Genomic DNA, 19,141 nt, shown 5'->3' with positions numbered 1-19,141 from the left:
TTCTTTTAGTCATCATTTGACTGAAACTTGTCAGGGACTTTGCTTAATGACAGTCTTTAAATTTATATTGTTCTTTATTGTTCTTGCAGATTTGAAAGAATTTATCAAACATATTCAGTTGTTAGAGATTGCAATTGACATTGATGCTATAAATAGATTGTTTACATCATTAACACTTGGCAGAACACAAGGTGAGTCAAGGTCATGTTGACACATGCTGACTTATTTTACATAAAGATCTTTGCAAAATGTGTTAATGAAAATTTAGCCATCTAGAAACATACTGTTATTTGAGTAATTAAGACAATGTGATAGATATACCAAGGGGTACTGTTTTCTAGTTGTGCTTGAGAGTCTAAGTTTTAAGTTACTTCAGTGGCACAAACAGAATTTATAAGATTTTTCTATGTGAGTGGTATTTTAAATATGCAGGAAACAATAACCCCATGGCACCCTCACCCCAAACTGTATAACTCCAGCTCATGAGTAACTTTATTTATTGACAGTGGTGGAACCCGATACCTTCGCTATTTTCTATGAATGTTGGAAGGAATCTGAGATAGAGACATCATCACTAGCCTTGCCTCCAGATGAACTAGACCATAATGAGTGTGTCTTAAAAGTCTCATCATTAATCAGAACTGATCATGGTACTGGACGTTTGATCCTGACACAGAAAAGGTAACAAATATCAGGAATGGAAAGGGGTCTTAGTTTGATGACCTTTGAACTGATCAGATATACAACACAATATGTCACAGACTGACAGACAGACAGACAGCCTGACGGACATATGTTAGACAGACTGACAACTTATGTCAGTCAGACAGACAACATATGTTAGACAGACAGACAGACAACTTACGTCAGACAGACAGACATAGTCAGACAGACAGACAGACAGACAGACAGACAGACAGACAGACAGACAGACAGACAGACAAACAAAATAATATGTCAAAATACGATGTGCTTATCAGAAAAAAAAACCTGCATGTATACAGAAATAAACTACACAATTGCAGTAAACAGAAATGAACAATGACATACAAAATACACTATAAAGTGTACAGAAATGTACTGTGAACTATACAGGAATAAACAGATACAGAAAAGTACTGTGAATGTTTTATTTATGTACGAAAGTTTCAACTTTGAATATAACATTTTTATCAGATTAAGGAAATATGAAGAACATATAACTTTAACTTTTGTTCTCTTTCTTTTTTCTGTCAGACTGTTTTTCTTATCAGAAGGTAAACGTAAATTGAAGGAAGTGATCAGACTGAGGGACATTCAAAACATTGAAAAATATGAATATACACGTCATATCTTTCCACCAGGTGTACCAGCACTCAAAATATTCCATAAAAGTAAGCCACAAATCTTTAGTTGATAATCCTTAAAGCCCAATGTTTCAATCCTATGACCTTTCTTATCAATGGAACCGTAAGGACTAAACAAGATTATTCATTTGTTCTAGACCCACTTCTAACATATCTCTGCCAGACAACTGTTTATCACACCTAAATTTTGATGATATTGGCCTTAAGCATATATTTGATAAACATAGTGTTAGTTTACAGTTTTTCATTAGTCAACAACCTATTCAGTATGGGTAGTCAAACAGGAAGTTTTACTAGTTGGACTCTGGTTTGGATTTTACAATAAACCGACAAACAGGGGATGAAAACATAACCATGTCCAACTTTGTTGGCCGGTTTAATGGCAATACTGGTTATAATGATGAAAATATTGATTTTTAAATTCTCAGAGGAAGGTAAAGCACCATACATTGCCAGTCTAAAGTCAGAAAGGAACAGCTGGTATATACTCATCAAAGAAATGTGGGCAGGTAGAATTATTGCCGATGTTCAGAAAGACTATCAAGTGATCCAACAAGCTGCACAGAATGTATTGATGATAGATGCCATTATACGTAGTGGGGACTCGGAGGAGTCTACTCACTCATCAGCTGTAGAAGCTGCTGCAGATGTAAGTCATTAGTTATTCATGTATCATCACATGACCAGTTTGAACCAGTCAGTAAAGTTTTGATGTGGTCACATGTTCAGTCTTAACCAATCAATGATTGTTAAGGGTAGTCACATGGTTCATTCTAAACATATCAGTACAGATTTATATCAAGATACCTTAGACCAATAAGTAATTGTTAAAGTAGTCACATGTGCATTCTAAGCCAATCAGTTATAGTTACATCTACTTGTATTATTTTCAATATGTATTCTTTTTTTCCCGATTGCAAAAAGAGATAGGAATTAACTTTATATGCAGAGTAGTAACAATTTATGTTTTTAAGTCTTGTGGCTGTGAGTCAGAGTGGTATACTAGATGTAGATTTAGATCAGTGTCATGTGATTAATACTAACCAGTCAGTGTAACAACAGAATTAAAACTGACAATATGAATTTATTGTTTTATAGAATCTGTGTTACTTCACACGTCGTAGAGAGGAAGGTATGGCAAATTTACCAGAGGAAACAACCAGTGCCTTGATACATCGTGTTAATCCATCCAATCGTAATGAACAGAAAGCCACAGTAGAGGCATTGCTGTATACACCAGGAAGTAAGTTGTCTTTTTATCTGTATAAATAATGAAATAAACCAAAAGAGGCAGATGAGCCTCAGATTAGGTTATTTCTGTCATCAGTTTTCACCTGTCGTTTATATTTTACCATACTTTTATTTTATTTTATTTTATAGTAGGCATATTTGATATTTTTTAGCATATTGGTCTTTAGTTTGCCATATTTTGTATAATCAATTGTGTTATTGTAAATTTAATCTTCCATATTTGGCTATAATCTTACCATATTTGGTTGTAATCTCACCGTATTTGGTTGTAATCTTACCATATTTGATTGTAATGTTACCATATTTGGTTGTAATCTCACCATATTTAGTTATAATCTTACCATATTTGGTTGTAATCTCACCATTTTTGTTCCACTGGTTGTCATATATGTTGTTGCTTTATTAACCATACTGGTTAATCTTACCATATTTGGCTATAGTCTTACCATATTTGGTCGATGTTTATTTCAGATCGTAGTAAGGGTGATGAAGACAACAGTCCTAAACTATGGTGTGCATTGGGTACTGGTAAAATACGGGTATTCGATGCAAGTACATGGATTTGTGAATCACAGTTTATTGAAGCCAAGGATAGAGTGGTAGGTATGAGATCAAATATTGAACTGTGAGGGCAGTATAACCATAACTTTGCACATGCGCGCATGCACACACACACACACACACACACACACACACACACACACACATTCTCTACATAAAGGATAGTTCCACTGTGTTCCAACTTCCATAACACCTCTGTGACTGGCTATTTTGCATAACAAAGAAAAGGATGGCAGTTCAATGACATATTGCTATGCTGAGACAACATAGCTCACTTTCAAACTCACGAGCTTGCACACTCACAAGCACACAATTTTAAACAAATTTGTTCCATATATATCTAAGTAAGAAAATGTTTGTCAAAAACATGCTTAGAATTTGAAAAAAATATATGTCCAGTTTTGTTGTAATGGGCACTTAGGAGCCTAAGGAACTGATCATGTGACACATATTTACAATGCTGCAGTGATTATGTTATACAAGTTAAATTCTCATGCATTTTTATGAATGACTCTGACACTTATATCCCTGGCAATTATTTTAATTCATAAAAATAATAATATCATGCCACTTCACCTGCACTGCACATACCCTAAACAAACTGTGAGGGCAGTACATTTTCTATGTAGAGTGAGTGATGTATTTCAGATTTAGATTATATCTTTTCCTTCCCATACAGTGTTGTCTAATGAGTGTGAAAGGTGACCAAGTCTGGGCAGGCTCCTTTGATACCACTATCTATATCATAGACATAGATAAATATACCGCCAATAAACGACTTATAGACCACGCTGACTTTGTCTCTGATCTTACCAAGAATAGTGATGAAAGGTAATTTGTCACATTATAATAATAATAATAATAATAATATTTATTTCTTATAGAGCGCATTACATTAAAACAATCTCAATGTGCTGAACAAAAGTATAAAATTATTTTAAAAGGTACATATACACATTGCTTTATAAAAGCTGCACTAGCTGCTAATGGAACGTTTTTTGAAACGATTTTGTAAGATACAATGAAGTAATCATAATATCGTACACCGTGAACAGTATTGAATCACATGTTGGTAAAGGTATTTGTGTAACACTACACATAGTATGGTGCACTATATCCGATCAGCATGATTTTTGGGTGCGGAAACTAACTGGAGGATTGTGGATATTGTATGTATTTTGGTTTGAATTCCGATCTGCCGTGAATATTCTTAATATCTGTTTGTTCGTGCAAACTTAATGGTCAATTGTCCTGTCCTGACCTGTGTTTAGCCATTAGTATATTTTATATAAAGTTCCTTGTTTACAGTGTTGCATATTCAGCCAGTTTGAACGGTCAGATTATATCATGGAATACAAGCACTCTACAGAAGATTAAATGTATTGACTTAGAAGATGTTGATACATTAATTTGTATTAAGTGGATTACTGGTAACCTGTGGTGCTGTGAGTACAAAGTGATTTATGTTATATGTAGTGTTATCATTCTGTATATAGTATGAATCTGACCTTTGTTGGATTAGTCTTGCAACAAGACCTCAGATCTGCACTTAGAAAGTTGCTGTACAAAAGCCATGGATGACTACCACTTGTGTTTGAAAGCCCTTGACAGTGCCTTTAATGCCATGCAACCTATGATCACTTTTAAAGTTTGCAGAATGCACAAGGGTCTAGCAGCTAGAATATTGTTGGATAAAGTTCTTTATATCATACAAAAGCCAAGCTGTATGCCATGTTCAAACAGGAAAATAAATAAGGAATTATGCCCTGGTTGTCATCATGAAAATGCATGTCAATGTCAGTGATTTCTGCAATACTCTGTAAAATGGATCAAAACATCCCCGTTTGTCATTAGCTTAGGCAGGTATGATTATATTATTCTTCAATATTTTTTTGCATTCAGTAAGAAATGCATGTGACATGAAGATATTACCAGTTCTCATCTTTGACTTTCAGTGACAAAGTCCCTAATCTAATCTAATCTAATCTAATTTTTTTATATAGTGGCAAGTGCATTCCATAAAACTATCACTGTGCACTTTACAAAGCACAGAAACACAAGTACAAAACAGTATTGCCCCCTGGTACTAATATTTTCCAGAGCTGAACGATTCCGGAATAATATCACCTTCATATAGTGTTATACTCTAAATGAACTGTGAGGGCAGTATAGCTATCTGAGCATGATACGCAAAGGAACCATTTGGAATTAATGTACCAGTCACAGATGACTTTATATATTAGCATATGTTGAGACCATATTTTAGCTTGAATGTCAAGAGCTAGCAGGTCAATTGTGGTAAATTTACTTATCATTTTTTGCAGGCAACAAACGAGATCTACGTGTCTTAGACTCTGATGGTGGTGTTCTAAGGAAGTTACAGATACCTGATGGTAGTGGTTTCCCTGCACAAATTGAATGTTTTTTTGTCACGCCAAATAACCAGGTATGTAAAGTTTTAGTTGTAATTGATAGTATTCATTTTGGGAGTTGTTTTTGTTTGTTTTTCAAATATGACTTTGTTGGTTTGTTTTTGGTATACTTCTAGAAGATATAGCTGCAAGCTTTTCTACTGTGTAACCTGACATATGAGTTTAATTTTCAAGTCCATCATGGCATTATTGTAACAGGAGTAAATATGTACAAAAAACAATTTGTATGAGCCATGTACATAGGATTATTCTTTTGTTATTTACCAACAATTTCTAAACCTCTGTCAGACAACTAAATTGTAATCCTTTCTCTAAGTGGGTCTTTAATACCAGATTTCAAAAAGGTAACTTTATTCCCAGTAACTCTCCTTAATGGAGTCCAGTAATCGTAATCCAGTATCAATTTCTAGTCTACTGGGCTAAAATGGTGTTAATATCAGTGTAACCATTTATAATACAATACCACTTTGCAATATTTTGTTTTGTGACATTGTTATTTGTTAGACAGTTATTAAATGACATTCTGTGATTAACAGTTGAGATACTTTAGTCTGTAACTTTACCTACAAATTTGTCTGTGTCTTGTAGTTATGGACAGGCTGTGCTAGGAAAGGTCAGCTGGTCAGTTGGAATGCAGAGACATTTGAAAGACTTGGAACACTGGAAGTCAAGTGTAGGGGATTTAGTAAACTTGTGTATGCTCAAGAAAAGGTAGGTATAGTCCATGAGAGCAACAAATAGACCCCCTTGTAACCCCTTTCAGGCCACCCCTCCCCTCATAAAACAGGTGTAATGAGATTGGGAGAATTCAAATGTAGAAAATTTAGTAAACTTGTATATGCTCAAGATAAGGTATTTACAGTAGATAAGAACAACAGATAGCACCACCCACCCCCCACCCCCCACCCCCCACCCCCACCCCCAAAGAAGAAGTTGACATGGGGTTGTTTGAGAAGATTAAAGTGCATACTATTGACAACTCTAATTATAAGCCATCAAATTAGGATTTAGTCATTGGAAACTTTATATTTATATTAGGTGGATTGAACTATAATATGCAGTAAATGATAACAACAAATGGACACTTCAAGTGTATCGTATTCACTCACATTTGATAAACTTTTCATTTAGATATGGGCTGGAAGCAAGAGTGGTAAAATTCATATATTTAACACTGTTACATGTTCACATGAGAAGGAGCTTGTTGCCCATGAAGCTGCTATCAGATCGATGTGTACGGCTGAAGATCGATATGTGATGACAGGAGCAGAGGGAATAGATGGGAAAATAGCTATCTGGAGAGCTAAGTTCCTGACTCAGGTCTAGATGACGAAAAGTATACAATAGTGACTGATAATGGAGTTTGTAGTCAGTCAGTGACACCAACAGTCACTTTTAAATCTTAAAGGGAACACTACTCCAGGAAATAGAGACATTTCTATAAACTATGGGTTCTGGAGAATCATTTCATGATTTTACATCACCTACAATTACTTGCGATTTCAGAGAAACATCAAGTTAATTTGTGACTTTATAGGGTATCTTTGCTATGGGCTATTGCATGATGGGAGTCAGCAGAAATAATATATTCATGGTTGAACAATGAATATTCATGAGATAGTTTACACAGAAGCGAATAGGCACTTAGGAGTCATGAATGTTCATTGCGCAACCCTATAAAGGCACAAGATCAACTTGATGTTTCTCTGAAATTGAAGTAATTGTAGGTGATGTAAAGTCATGAAATGACTCTCCAGAACCTATAATTTATGAAAATGTTCCCCTTTAAATGCCATAATAGAGTATACAAAACTAGGGTAGTGACAGTCCACATATGGCCATGTTAGATTTTTCACTATGCCAAAACATTGCAAAGAACAGGATATCATACACACAGGGTTTTCAGAACATGTTGTATGTCTGCACATGTCTGATATTCATAACTAGTCCAGCCAATGACACAAGTAATGTCTGACCAAATAACTATTGTTTAGTGTTATTAATAGCACCTTGTAGTAATGTATTCTGTACAATGCACACAATTTGTTGCAGCTAAGATATTGTTTATTATCGTGTATAATATAGATAGCAATCCATACATACTGATACATGTTATTTATAGAGAGTATAACTCCTTAACGTAATGTATCAAGTTTGAATTGTTTGTAAGAAACAATTTCAATATTGTTTAGCAATTTCTGTTTGCTGAATCTATTCATTGTGCATGATTATCTATACATTGGAAGTAGTTTTCAAGGTTTTGTTTATTATGCAAGGAAATCATATATTGTTGAGTTTAACCAGGATCTTTTTTTTTTAGAACTTAAGTCAGAAACAACAAACAATATGTGATACACATAGTTTGTGACTACTTTCTACTTTTATCTCACATTAGATGTGAAATACTCCCATAAAGTGGCTCAAGCTGAGTTTGTGAGCTGATTAACTATAGTAAAAAAATATTTACTTAAACCAACAGTTAAATTGTACTAACTGTATAATGGGTCAATGAATGCGGTCAGTGACACTGAAATTGTGTTCTGGCTTTGTTAGCACATCGGATATCATAATAGTAATCCAAAGAGATTAATCAGTTTGCTTTCGTGATATATATGTAAAGGTTAATTTTTCACAAGCAGGAAACATTACCTTGTCCAAAATATTTCATCTAGACTAGATTGACTTCTTCAGTGAACTGAATGTTTTCACCAGGTGTTAATGGTGTCATGTGATTATTGACCAATGCTTCGGAATTGATGACCTGGTCGTATGCATATGACTATGAGAGTTATCGCAACCTGCAACCTGCAGAGTCCAAACTGACCACACTAACCATTCAACCATCATGACACCACAATAAATCAAGAACATCAGTTAACAAAGTTGTTATGTCCAAATACAAAATGTATTTGTACTTAGACCCTACATGTGTAGAGTCTATGATTTGTAGTCTCAGTTTTATATAATATGTATTATCAGCACAAAATAATAACCATCTAATTGTTAACATGTCATGGGTTTGTCTTATGTCATTGTAAGATTTGTAATTTGTGTAAAGCTTGGAAAGTAATGTAATTTAGGTTGTTTTTCGTCAAAATAAACTGTACTGTAAAGTCATTATGACAGTTGAAAGTTTGTGTAAATCTTGGAAAGTAACTTATGTCATTTGCTATTTAGAATAAGTTAAAGTTAGGTAAAATTACAGCTGTGCTTTGTGTGAAGCTGAGACTGAAGTGTCACAATCTTCCTGTCTACTGTGAAATATGCAATTAATATGGACACACTTTATAATGGTAAAGTTACAGCAGATGTTAGAATATAACCCTGTTATAAACCAGTACAAATGAGAAGTTAGTTATTGAGAACAGTTATGCAACTTATATTTACGATAACATTCAATATATTCAGATGAAATCTATGCTAGGATTGATTTTGATTTGAAGTCAAAATATTTGAATATGCGGTACAATATGATATTGGTATGTCAAAGTGTATGATGATATTGTAAATACATATTTTGAAGTACTTGTGATTTAAACTCTGAATTGGTGCAATGGTAATTATTTCAATAAATATTTTATTGATATTTTGTATATATACAATAAATATTCATTATGATTAATATTTTGTTTGTCATGTCATTCTGTGAATACTCTTCTTTAATTCTATTTTTTTAACAATTTTATTGAAAGAGTTAAAGTTATACTGATGACCTGTTTTATAGCTACATGCTAGACTTGTCCTGGACCTTCTAAAAAATCCAGTACTTATCTTTACTCAACACTCAACCAAGAAAAAAGCTTTTGATACAAGAGGCCTTTCTTGTTATCAGTAACAATGTTATTAACGTGTCGTGTGTATGGTATAATTAAATAAAGGAAAATGTATGGAATGGGGATATTGTCTGTACACATACATACATATGTAGGTATGCACACACACACACACACACACACACACACACACACACACACACACATACATACATATGTAGGTACACACACATGCATACATACACGGATACATACATATATACATACATGTACATACATACACACACATACATACATACATACATACATATACAGATACATACATATATACATACATGTACATAGTTACACACACATACATACATACATACATACATACATACATGTACACACACACACATCAAGCAAAGATTTTAACATGTACTGTATGCTAAAATGCTTATCAATAATACCACAACTCAATAAACATGCACTGAAATGATGAAAATGAATTTTAATATACAATAATATAAACATACAGTATAATCAAAATGAGATACGACAATACAACATACACAATGGATTGAAGTTACAAAAAACTCAAATTACAAAGTTCATAATGGTCTCCAAATTACAATAGTAGATGGCTTTTAATAAACAATGAGTACTTTTTAACTAAACTCTAACGAAGTGTCTGCATGGTGAATAACCACATGTTCACAATCTATGTCAGTGTAAAAGTGGTTATTCACTGACAAAACCAACACTGTCTACTTTAGTACTAGCTTCCCGGTATAATAGCTAGAATCAGTTCAACAAATTGAACATGTTAACTTTAGTAGTAGCTTATCGGAATAATAGCTAGAATCAGTTCAACAAATTGAACATGTTAACTTTAGTACTAGCCTACCGGAATAATAGCTAGAATCAGTTTAACATGTCAACTTTAGTACTAACTTATAGAATCAGTTCTTTCCTAAAATATGTCTATTCAGATGTCCTATCTCTTCTACATGTACAACAAGCTATCCATAAACAATACAAATTTATCAACAAAAGACAACTTTCATATAACAGATACAATTATTTACAAAGAAAATAATAACAAATACTGTACATTGATTTCAATTTTCATTCATGATACAAAAAAAGTTGTATTAAATCCGAATTATGGAAACAAAGTTGGTTTTAATCAATAAGATGTATGATGCAAGGAGGATGAAGTGTACAAATGAATGTTCATGGACTCTGGCTCAGAAGGTTCATAGTTACTAATGAAAATTTATACTCACAGAGTCAAAAAATTTCTTAGAAGTGCATCCCCAAATTATTGCATCATCAGGGGTGTATTATACCAGGGGTGTAGTACACTGTATACCAGGGGTGTAGTATACCAGGGGTGTAGTATACCCACGGGTGTAGTATACCCACGGGTGTAGTACACTGTATACCAGGGGTGTAGTATACCCATGGGTGTAGTATACCATACCAAGGGGTGTAGTATACCCACGGGTGTAGTATACCAGGGGTGTAGTATACCCATGGGTGTAGTACACTGTATACCAGGGGTGTAGTATACCCATGGGTGTAGTATACCATACCAAGGGGTGTAGTATACCCACGGGTGTAGTATACCAGGGGTGTAGTATACCCACGGGTGTACCGGTAGTATGCCCAGGGGTGTAGTATACCCAGGGTGTTACTCATGTAGTACATCCCTGACAATGCTGACAAGATGTCTGCAAAAAATATGGATTTATTTCCGAGAATTTTTTCACTCGGGGGAGCAAGTATTTACTACATTGTATGTTTTCAACTGACATCACCAATCTTTAACATAATTGAAGTTAAAAGATTCATCAGTGTTTTCAGTTTGACAAGATGAATTCCACGACAGAAAAATGTCTAATTTGACATTTGTATGATGTGTACGTAATATACTAGTATAGTATAAAAACTTTTTAAAAAGGAATGCCACTCCAGGAAATGAAGACATTTCATAAACTTTGGGTTCTGAAAAGGTGTTTCTTGGCAATTGCACAAAATTTATGTGTGACGCAAAATCATGAAATGATTCTCCAGAGCCCACAGTTTAAAAAATATCTTTATTTCCTGGAGTTGTCTTCTCCTTTAAAGACAAAATGTACTCAGTAAAAATGAAAGTGAAAAATAGCTGACAATTTAGGACTAATCCTTCACTGAAAGTCTTACACTGCTGTGTGTATTATATGTTCAGCTTGACAAGTAAATTCAAAGACAGATATTGTATGATGTACACAGGCAATATACTATGACAGTAAATGTTCAAATTGATTTCTAATCTTTGATAATGGTTTCAATTACAATTCTGCAGTACACTAAATGAAATCATGTAAAAGTTCATATATGCTTAATCAAGTTAATCAAGTTAACTACAGTGTTGCTATGGTTATATCATGAATAATTCATGAGATGTGTATTTCACTGTAACCAGTGACATTGAATGTTTTCTGTGACCAGAAATAAACACCTGTACCCAATGAACTATACAGGTCAAGAGTCACCGTGACTAACACAAGGGCTGTAACAAACTGTGGGTGAACTGAAAATTAGTGGACACACACAACCAGCACTGATCTTAATTAAACACAGTGTTTTGGGTCTGGATCACGGTTTTAAGTAAAATCTACAGGTGTTTCACCTGAGTTCCAAAACAAAATTACGGTCCATGGTATTGAAATGTATGCAAGGTTTACTGGATACGTATTACCCCGGTACTCCATCTCTGTTCCAAATACTGATTATACTTTGGTGATTATATAGGGTAAAAACACTGTCCTAAAATCAAAGCCTCAGTTTTTTAGCTTGATTTGCCAAGTCTTAGACCACTAAATGATTCTTTTAGTGGTCTGAGGTCAAGTGAATGATGTTTTGTAATTTGTCAAGAGAAACTCTTTAACTTTCTTTAGTTTATTATTTCAATACCATAGAGTTGCCTCCCCTTGTGTGTGTCGACTAATCTGACATTTTGCCTTACCCCTGCATTTAACTCGGTATCAATACACTGGTTTTAAGACCATACAGACTCCCTACGTTTATTTATTTATTTATTTATTTAAATACAATGAAAAGATATAACAAATATATAAATATGTGCATGCTTGTTAAATGATGAAATTATCTCTAGAATATATAAAACATTACTCAATAATAATGCAGCAAAGTCTTTGATGTCCCCCCTCCCTCCTTGAGGGTGTGGGGGGGGAGCAGCAAAAAAATTATGTTAATTTACCATCCCAATGCCCCATAACATACTTGTACTCTCTACTGAATATGTACATATACCCTTAAAATACAATGAAGTATAGCCTTGTATAGTCTTGCACTAGCTGCAACTGAAAGATTTTTTGACAATGTTTTGTTTGAAATAATGATGTAACAATGCTATCCTACACCCTGAATAATATTGAATCACCTACAGGTAAACTGTTTGTGTAGCACTAGTTGTTCACATACTAAACATGCAATATATCCAATCAAATTGATTTTTGGCTATGCACACACAAATCTGCTGCATCCCAATATGATCACGATTCCAACCTATTACTGTAGTACTTATAGATAACATAGACAATAATTAACATTTACAATGTCTAATTTGGTAATTTTTACTCTTCTTAGTTAATGTATTGTTGGTTGTATTATCAAAAAAATAATAAGTTACAGCTAGTGTAGATAAAACAAAAAGTCCAAAGTTGTATAATTAAAAATAGTCATAAATGTCTCAATATCTCAAGCTACCGGTTTACGGTATGGTTTGTCTCAAGGCTAATGGATTATACACATAACTTCGACTTTGTCAAGTGCCATTAATTAAAGCTTCGTTGATAGCCAGATGTATGTTAATGTAATATTAGTGAAGCTAGCCCACAGTCTTTCTCCCCATGACATATCAAAGGCTCAAAGTTCCTTGATAGTGTTGCACTGTGTTTTTACTAATCAACAGACAATTAATAATTTTCTGCTGACTCGGGGTGGAGGTCATTATCGATAACATCCCTGAATTACCATGATTACTGCAGATAATTTATACTGACCAAAAAAATACAATTTGTCATCTCTTTGAAAGTTTGATAAGTACATGAACAAAAAATTCTGTCAGTATCTTGCTTGTGAAAACTGTCTCAGTTGTCAAAGTTCAGAGAGGAATATTAATGCGTGATCAAGGTCCATAGTAGACAGATCAAAATATCGCATTCATTTCCAAATTACCATTCCAAAGTAACTATAGTATTATTGTACTGTCCTATTGATTCATGGAACCCTGAATAATATATTCTCCATTGTCTACATTACATTTCCTAACATTTTAGCAAGGTATTTACTTTCACAGCAGCAATGGGATTTGGTGTCAGAAAATGAACTGTGTGGTATGAATTAGAATTGATTAATAATCCGATACATTAAACAACTGTAAACCGAGATGTTTTCACTACAAGAAAATTTTGTGATTTTACAATCTTCAACTAGTTCTGGAAGACTAAAGGTTTACAAATCAGGGGTGAACAAATCATTTTGTGAACTGGTGGTCCCCGGACCAGTGTCTTAAAAAATCCAGTGGTCCTACTGAAAGAATTAGTGGTCCCAGGTCCCGCTAATGTGAAACATTAAATCTTGCCTATGAATCTGTATATTCAGACAACTTTTTAACATAGTTATTAACAGTAAGGTACTGGTCCGACAGACCAGACAAGGTAAAATTTGTGTGATCCGCCCCAAAAATTCGCTAGTCCCGGACCCAGGAGCAGTGGATTTGTTCACCCCTGCAAATTACTAAGCCTAGTGCACTATTTTAGGTACAAAGAAACATTTTAATCACTATTTACTTTTCTGTTTTTGTTTTCTAGGGAAATAAGCAAAAATAAGTTGTCAGCAAAAATTTCTAGGTTTACCTTATTATCATGATTGATTTATATTCTGTATTCTCAAATACAAATAGTCAAAATTCACTCGTTTTTGTTGTAGTAATATTTTGACAACAATTCACAGTCACCTGTCCTACTTTGAAGCTATTAAAACTGTATAAATTTGATTGAATTTTCCTCTCCCAGTTACCAAAATTCTGAGACTTCAGAAAAAACACTTACCCACCAACATTCTGATGTCCTTGTGTATGTACCTGTCATAAAACTGAAAGTAGACATTGAAGACAAGTATACATACGTGCTGATTTGGATGTGGTTGTCATCAATTCTATCAGCTAATCTCATTGGTGATTTCAATGTCGTTCATGTGGACTGTTGCCATGGTGATTTTGATGATGATGCAATAATTTATTGCCATGGTGGTTTTGATGTGGTTAATGTAGACTGATGCCATGGTGATGTTGATGTGGATTTTATCACCATGGTGGTTTTGATGTGGTTAATGTGGACTGTTTCCATGGTGATGGTGATGTTGATGTAGATTTTATCGCCATGGTGGTTTTGATGTTGTTCATGTGAACTGTTGCCATGGTGTTGTTGATGGAGATTTTATCGCCATGGTGGTTTTGATGTTGTTCATGTGAACTGTTGCCATGGTGTTGTTGATGGAGATTTTATCGCCATGGTGGTTTTGATGTTGTAGATGTTGACCTAGTGCTCCGTGCTGATGATGGTCTGCTTGGTACTCTTAGACTTGTAACTGACATGGCTGAATTAGGCCGACTGGATAACTCAATACGACTACCACACACAGGTGGACTCCATAACTGTGGTTTACGATGTTTCTCTTTCTTTGCCCAAGGTGGGTCAAAATTTGCCTCTTGTAATTTAGGTCCAAATAGAGTCTCATCCACATATGTCGGTGTATGTTTCTTCAGTCGGTATCTGTTACTGTAAATCTGCGACGGTGTCATGGGACGGCGTCGTGAATTTGATGTTGGTGTTGTAGCACGTGCACTGTGACTGCCATATGCAGGTGGTGTCCATAGTAACGGTTTAACAACCTTAACTTTTGGTTTTTTCACATCATCTTCCCAGGGAGGGTCAAAGTTTGCTTCATCAAGCGGTTTGCCAAACAAACTTTCATCAACAAATGAGTTTTTAGAAACTTTATGATAAGGGTCTCGTTTACTGCCTGTTGCACTCATTGGCCGAGTTCCAGTTATACTGAGATTGCCTACTCCATTGACAGTATATGATGTCGTCATGGTGATAGTCTATGATATGAAATCAATATTATTTCTATTGAGTCATGGTACACAATACAAAGTCAGGCTAGGAATGCAGGAAACACACTTTCCTCACATCTATTAGGTTCACAACTTTACCAGATCAGATCCTGCAATAAAAATACACAAGACAAAGTCACATATGGGAAAACACACATGAACAATGAAGTGAAATTTATTTGGATATTAACAGTGTCATCTTAAAGGCCCTGTCTGGTTCTGGAATCAAATTTATCCATGGAAAATAGTCTAGAGCAATAGAAAAAGTAGACTGTAAGATACGTTGTGACGTTTCGCCCTCACCGGCCTCCTCTCACACTTAGGGGTTGGCCGATGGTTGAGGGCGCCCCGTCACGGCATACCTTACAGACTATAGAAAAAGTTGGTTTAGAACAAAAGAATGATCTTTTAGTATACATTCCTCACAGCACCACTGAAGATAACGGTAATGTGAGAACCAGAGATTGAAACCTTGGGCCAGTCATGTCCTTCAAATTTGATATATAAATGGTCAAAGAACAAGTACTTAATATAGAATGGTGGCTGGGAAGCTGGACTGTGTAGTGGATAGAATAGGATAGCAAATAACAACTGAAAATATGGAGTCAAACCTGAAGGTGGGGGTGGGAGTCATTGATAGGATAGCCTACAACAACTAAATACGATATTATCTTACAGTTTAACCATAGACCCTCCACCAAGGTGGAAGGGCTATGGTTTAACCAGGGAGTGAAAGATTTGTCCTTTTGGATGCTAAAAATTGCTGTTACTTACATGACAGCAATGCATACAACATTATTTATACATTTGATACCCTCAATCGGATCTTTCAGACTACCAGTAGTCCGGCTCATGGCAGTCGGCAGCTGTCGGGCCCGACTGTCACTCACAATTGCCGACCTTGAAATCATAAAGTTGATTTAGAGGTTGCCGACTGTACCTACTTAAATGCATTTTTGTTCCTCCCCTTGTGTTGATCCATCTTTTCTCCCCGCACATGCATATTGATTGAGAATGAACTATAAAAATGTCTTTGAGAAAAGAACAATGCCGACAACCATAATGACAAATACTTGACTATTTACAAAGACAAAGTATGAACTGACCACAGCTGATGCTATACATTGATGTCTGCATGTACATTAATGTGTGACTTACAAACATGATACTGTAGACTTTTGACTAGCATCCTTCAACTTCGTTCAACAAAGTATAACAGATGCATAGGGAGACCCATAGACCCTCCACCCATGGGGGGGGGGGAAACCCTAATACATCCATGATGTACTTAAACCCTATCGTAAAGTAGTGACTAATTTACATGACAATACCAGAGTTTACTTTGTAAAATAAGTCTTAGTATTTTCACAATACTACATAGGGTGTTAGGGTGTCATGGGAGAAACTTGATATACCTATTGTGTCACAGGGGACCTTGTGAAAGTCTTAGTTTGGTATTGGAATAGTTTTCTACAATAAAAGGTGCATGACATCACTTAACAATAACCAAATCAACTGGCACTTGTACACGATGATGTATGTACAATATTATATACAATACACTACTCCTGCTTGGATAGGGAGTAAGTTGTACGCATGTACCATCTGCAAGCAGGACTATACGTACACATAACACCAAGTAATAATCATGCAGTTTAACTTTAAGTGTGTAGATATGTGGCTACCTATTATCAGATTTGAAATATATACAACTCATCCCACCAGTGTGTGTGTGTGTGTGTATTAGTGAGAGTCATTTTCATTGTCATTGTCCTGTCCATACTTGTTCAGTCTACATCACGAATGTTGTATTGACATGTATATACATACACTTCCCTCTCTATTGTCTATGCTTGCACAATAACATTATTTATATCTTGTAGCATTATTTCAACAGCTAAGTGAATTATCACCCTGAAATCAAGTTACGTGATGCAAATGTTTTGATTCAAATGATGGGGCCGTGAATAGTGACATCAGTACTAAGTAAATATGATACTATCTCAGATTCTCAGTCACTAGCTGGCTACTATAGTAATATTCTATTCAAAGATGGCCATGGTACAAAACAATGGCGTTATTTAGGTCGTTACTGGAGCAGACACAGGTTACAGTATTTTTTTGAATATCGCCTAATAACGTCATTATTTTGTATTATGATCATCCTACTTCCAAGACTAGAATATTACCATACTGGAATAGAAGTGACTGTGGATAGTACATGTGCAAATTAACCGTACGTCTCATAACTCGCTTTACCCCGTCAACTCTTGCATGCTATTATTACTATTGACGAAATCTTCATAAAAGATATCACAAAAATTGTTAAATCGGAGGTAATCTGTAAAATGAACGCAGCAATACGTGTACGATACGGTACAACAGACAAGAAGGAAGACACCCACTGTTTGTACTACAGTCCTGCTCGTACTACCGGTACCCCGAAGAGAAATGGTACCTCCCACACAGAATAAGTGCACACGTACCCGATACAGCCGTTAGTTAGGTCCGTGTATGAAGAAAAAGCTGCTTACAGGACTATCAGCATGTTTAGAATTCACACAAGAAGATGTAAATTAATACACAAACCTTCAAGTGCGGTCGTAAACACCATAGCCATAGATTTTAGGTCAAATACAAGGGCAGATGTACGTACTCGTTGTCAAAGAAACGAATCACAATGTTGTAATTATTATCGGATTCAGAATGGTATTGATATCACTAGGATTCAGATACTTGGCAAAACAAATAAACGGTTAAAGCTGACATAAAACACCAAGATGCCGACCATATTAGTCGCAAAATTAAAGAGAGACAGTATTTTAGGACAAACGTGTTTATATATGCAATAATTGTAGCTTTTCGGTTGTTTTTTTTTATAGTTCAATGTATCTACATGCAAGCAAAATAAATTCAAACTAATTACACATGTAATAATTATCCGGCGGTAAATAAGACCATGAAATAAATGAGTACTGAAACGACTTTAAAACACTTGCCTTATTCTAGAAAAAAAAAACATTTCAACTTTCTGGTTTTCATTCAGAATTTCAGACTAGCACAGTCCCTTAGGAATTTTTAATCTCATAATCTTCACATATTTTGAGTTTTGTCATTCCTTTTCAGTTTTGTGGGGGAAAATGTCATCAATTATTTCCCCAATTATAAGAAATCTCCCAAAGGCTATACCAACTCTTTCATTCAGTCAGATTACATGTATCATTGCCAACAAAAGAATAAAGTTATTTTTGTGTGTTATTCAAATAAAAGAATGAAAAAGACCCGAAGACTTGAGCAAGTCTAATAATACAAGTCGACCAAGTAGCCCAGTTCTTGATAACAATTTTAGTAAATGCTACACGTTTTAAAACCTTGTGTTGAGAGAAGAATTGTAATATGCTAGGAGCAACATATACATAGTATGTGGTGGCCGTGTAAAGACCTTTACATATACGTGTGTAGTGAAATTCTAGACCAAATCTCAATCTGAATCTGAGTCTGGCAGTAACGGCCCCAGTGAAGCCTCGGTTTGAAATGCATTATATTGTCATCCGGTGCGAGAAGTACGTACATTCATAAGGTGAAAGCCCTCTGCCCGGGTCAAGT

General features: G+C 35.0%; 2 protein-coding genes across 2 annotated transcripts in view; one reads left to right on the top strand and one right to left on the bottom strand.

The window, feature by feature from the left end:
* Window positions 1–9,140, top strand: part of LOC144444664 (DENN domain-containing protein 3-like) — a 23,085-nt gene extending 13,945 nt beyond the window's left edge. The window contains exons 17-27 of the mRNA XM_078134166.1: window positions 90–191; window positions 507–681; window positions 1,237–1,373; window positions 1,775–1,995; window positions 2,445–2,589; window positions 3,069–3,196; window positions 3,838–3,989; window positions 4,467–4,603; window positions 5,483–5,604; window positions 6,179–6,301; window positions 6,722–9,140. Coding sequence (XP_077990292.1) covers window positions 90–191; window positions 507–681; window positions 1,237–1,373; window positions 1,775–1,995; window positions 2,445–2,589; window positions 3,069–3,196; window positions 3,838–3,989; window positions 4,467–4,603; window positions 5,483–5,604; window positions 6,179–6,301; window positions 6,722–6,916 — 1,637 coding nt within the window. The 3' untranslated portion in view covers window positions 6,917–9,140. The remainder of the gene's footprint in view (window positions 1–89; window positions 192–506; window positions 682–1,236; window positions 1,374–1,774; window positions 1,996–2,444; window positions 2,590–3,068; window positions 3,197–3,837; window positions 3,990–4,466; window positions 4,604–5,482; window positions 5,605–6,178; window positions 6,302–6,721) is intronic.
* A 763-nt stretch (window positions 9,141–9,903) lies between these two features.
* LOC144444489 (RBPJ-interacting and tubulin-associated protein 1-like) lies at window positions 9,904–18,209 on the bottom strand. Its single transcript, XM_078133919.1, has 2 exons — window positions 18,125–18,209; window positions 9,904–15,645 (listed from the first exon to the last, which is right to left on the bottom strand). The coding sequence occupies exon 2, from the start codon at window positions 15,512–15,514 to the stop codon at window positions 14,921–14,923; it is 594 nt and encodes a 197-aa protein (XP_077990045.1). The 5' UTR covers window positions 15,515–15,645; window positions 18,125–18,209; the 3' UTR covers window positions 9,904–14,920.
* Between the last annotated feature and the right edge of the window lie 932 nt (window positions 18,210–19,141).

This window comes from Glandiceps talaboti, chromosome 13 (assembly GCF_964340395.1).
Source record: "Glandiceps talaboti chromosome 13, keGlaTala1.1, whole genome shotgun sequence".
Lineage (NCBI taxonomy): Eukaryota > Metazoa > Hemichordata > Enteropneusta > Spengelidae > Glandiceps > Glandiceps talaboti.
The sequence above is the reverse complement of the archived record's forward strand: the minus strand, read 5'-3'. Positions and strand labels throughout refer to the sequence as shown.

Bases quoted from the DNA above. Each gene is read 5' to 3' on its own strand.
- LOC144444489 (XM_078133919.1), bottom strand. From the start codon at position 15,514: ATGACGACATCATATACTGTCAATGGAGTAGGCAATCTCAGTATAACT.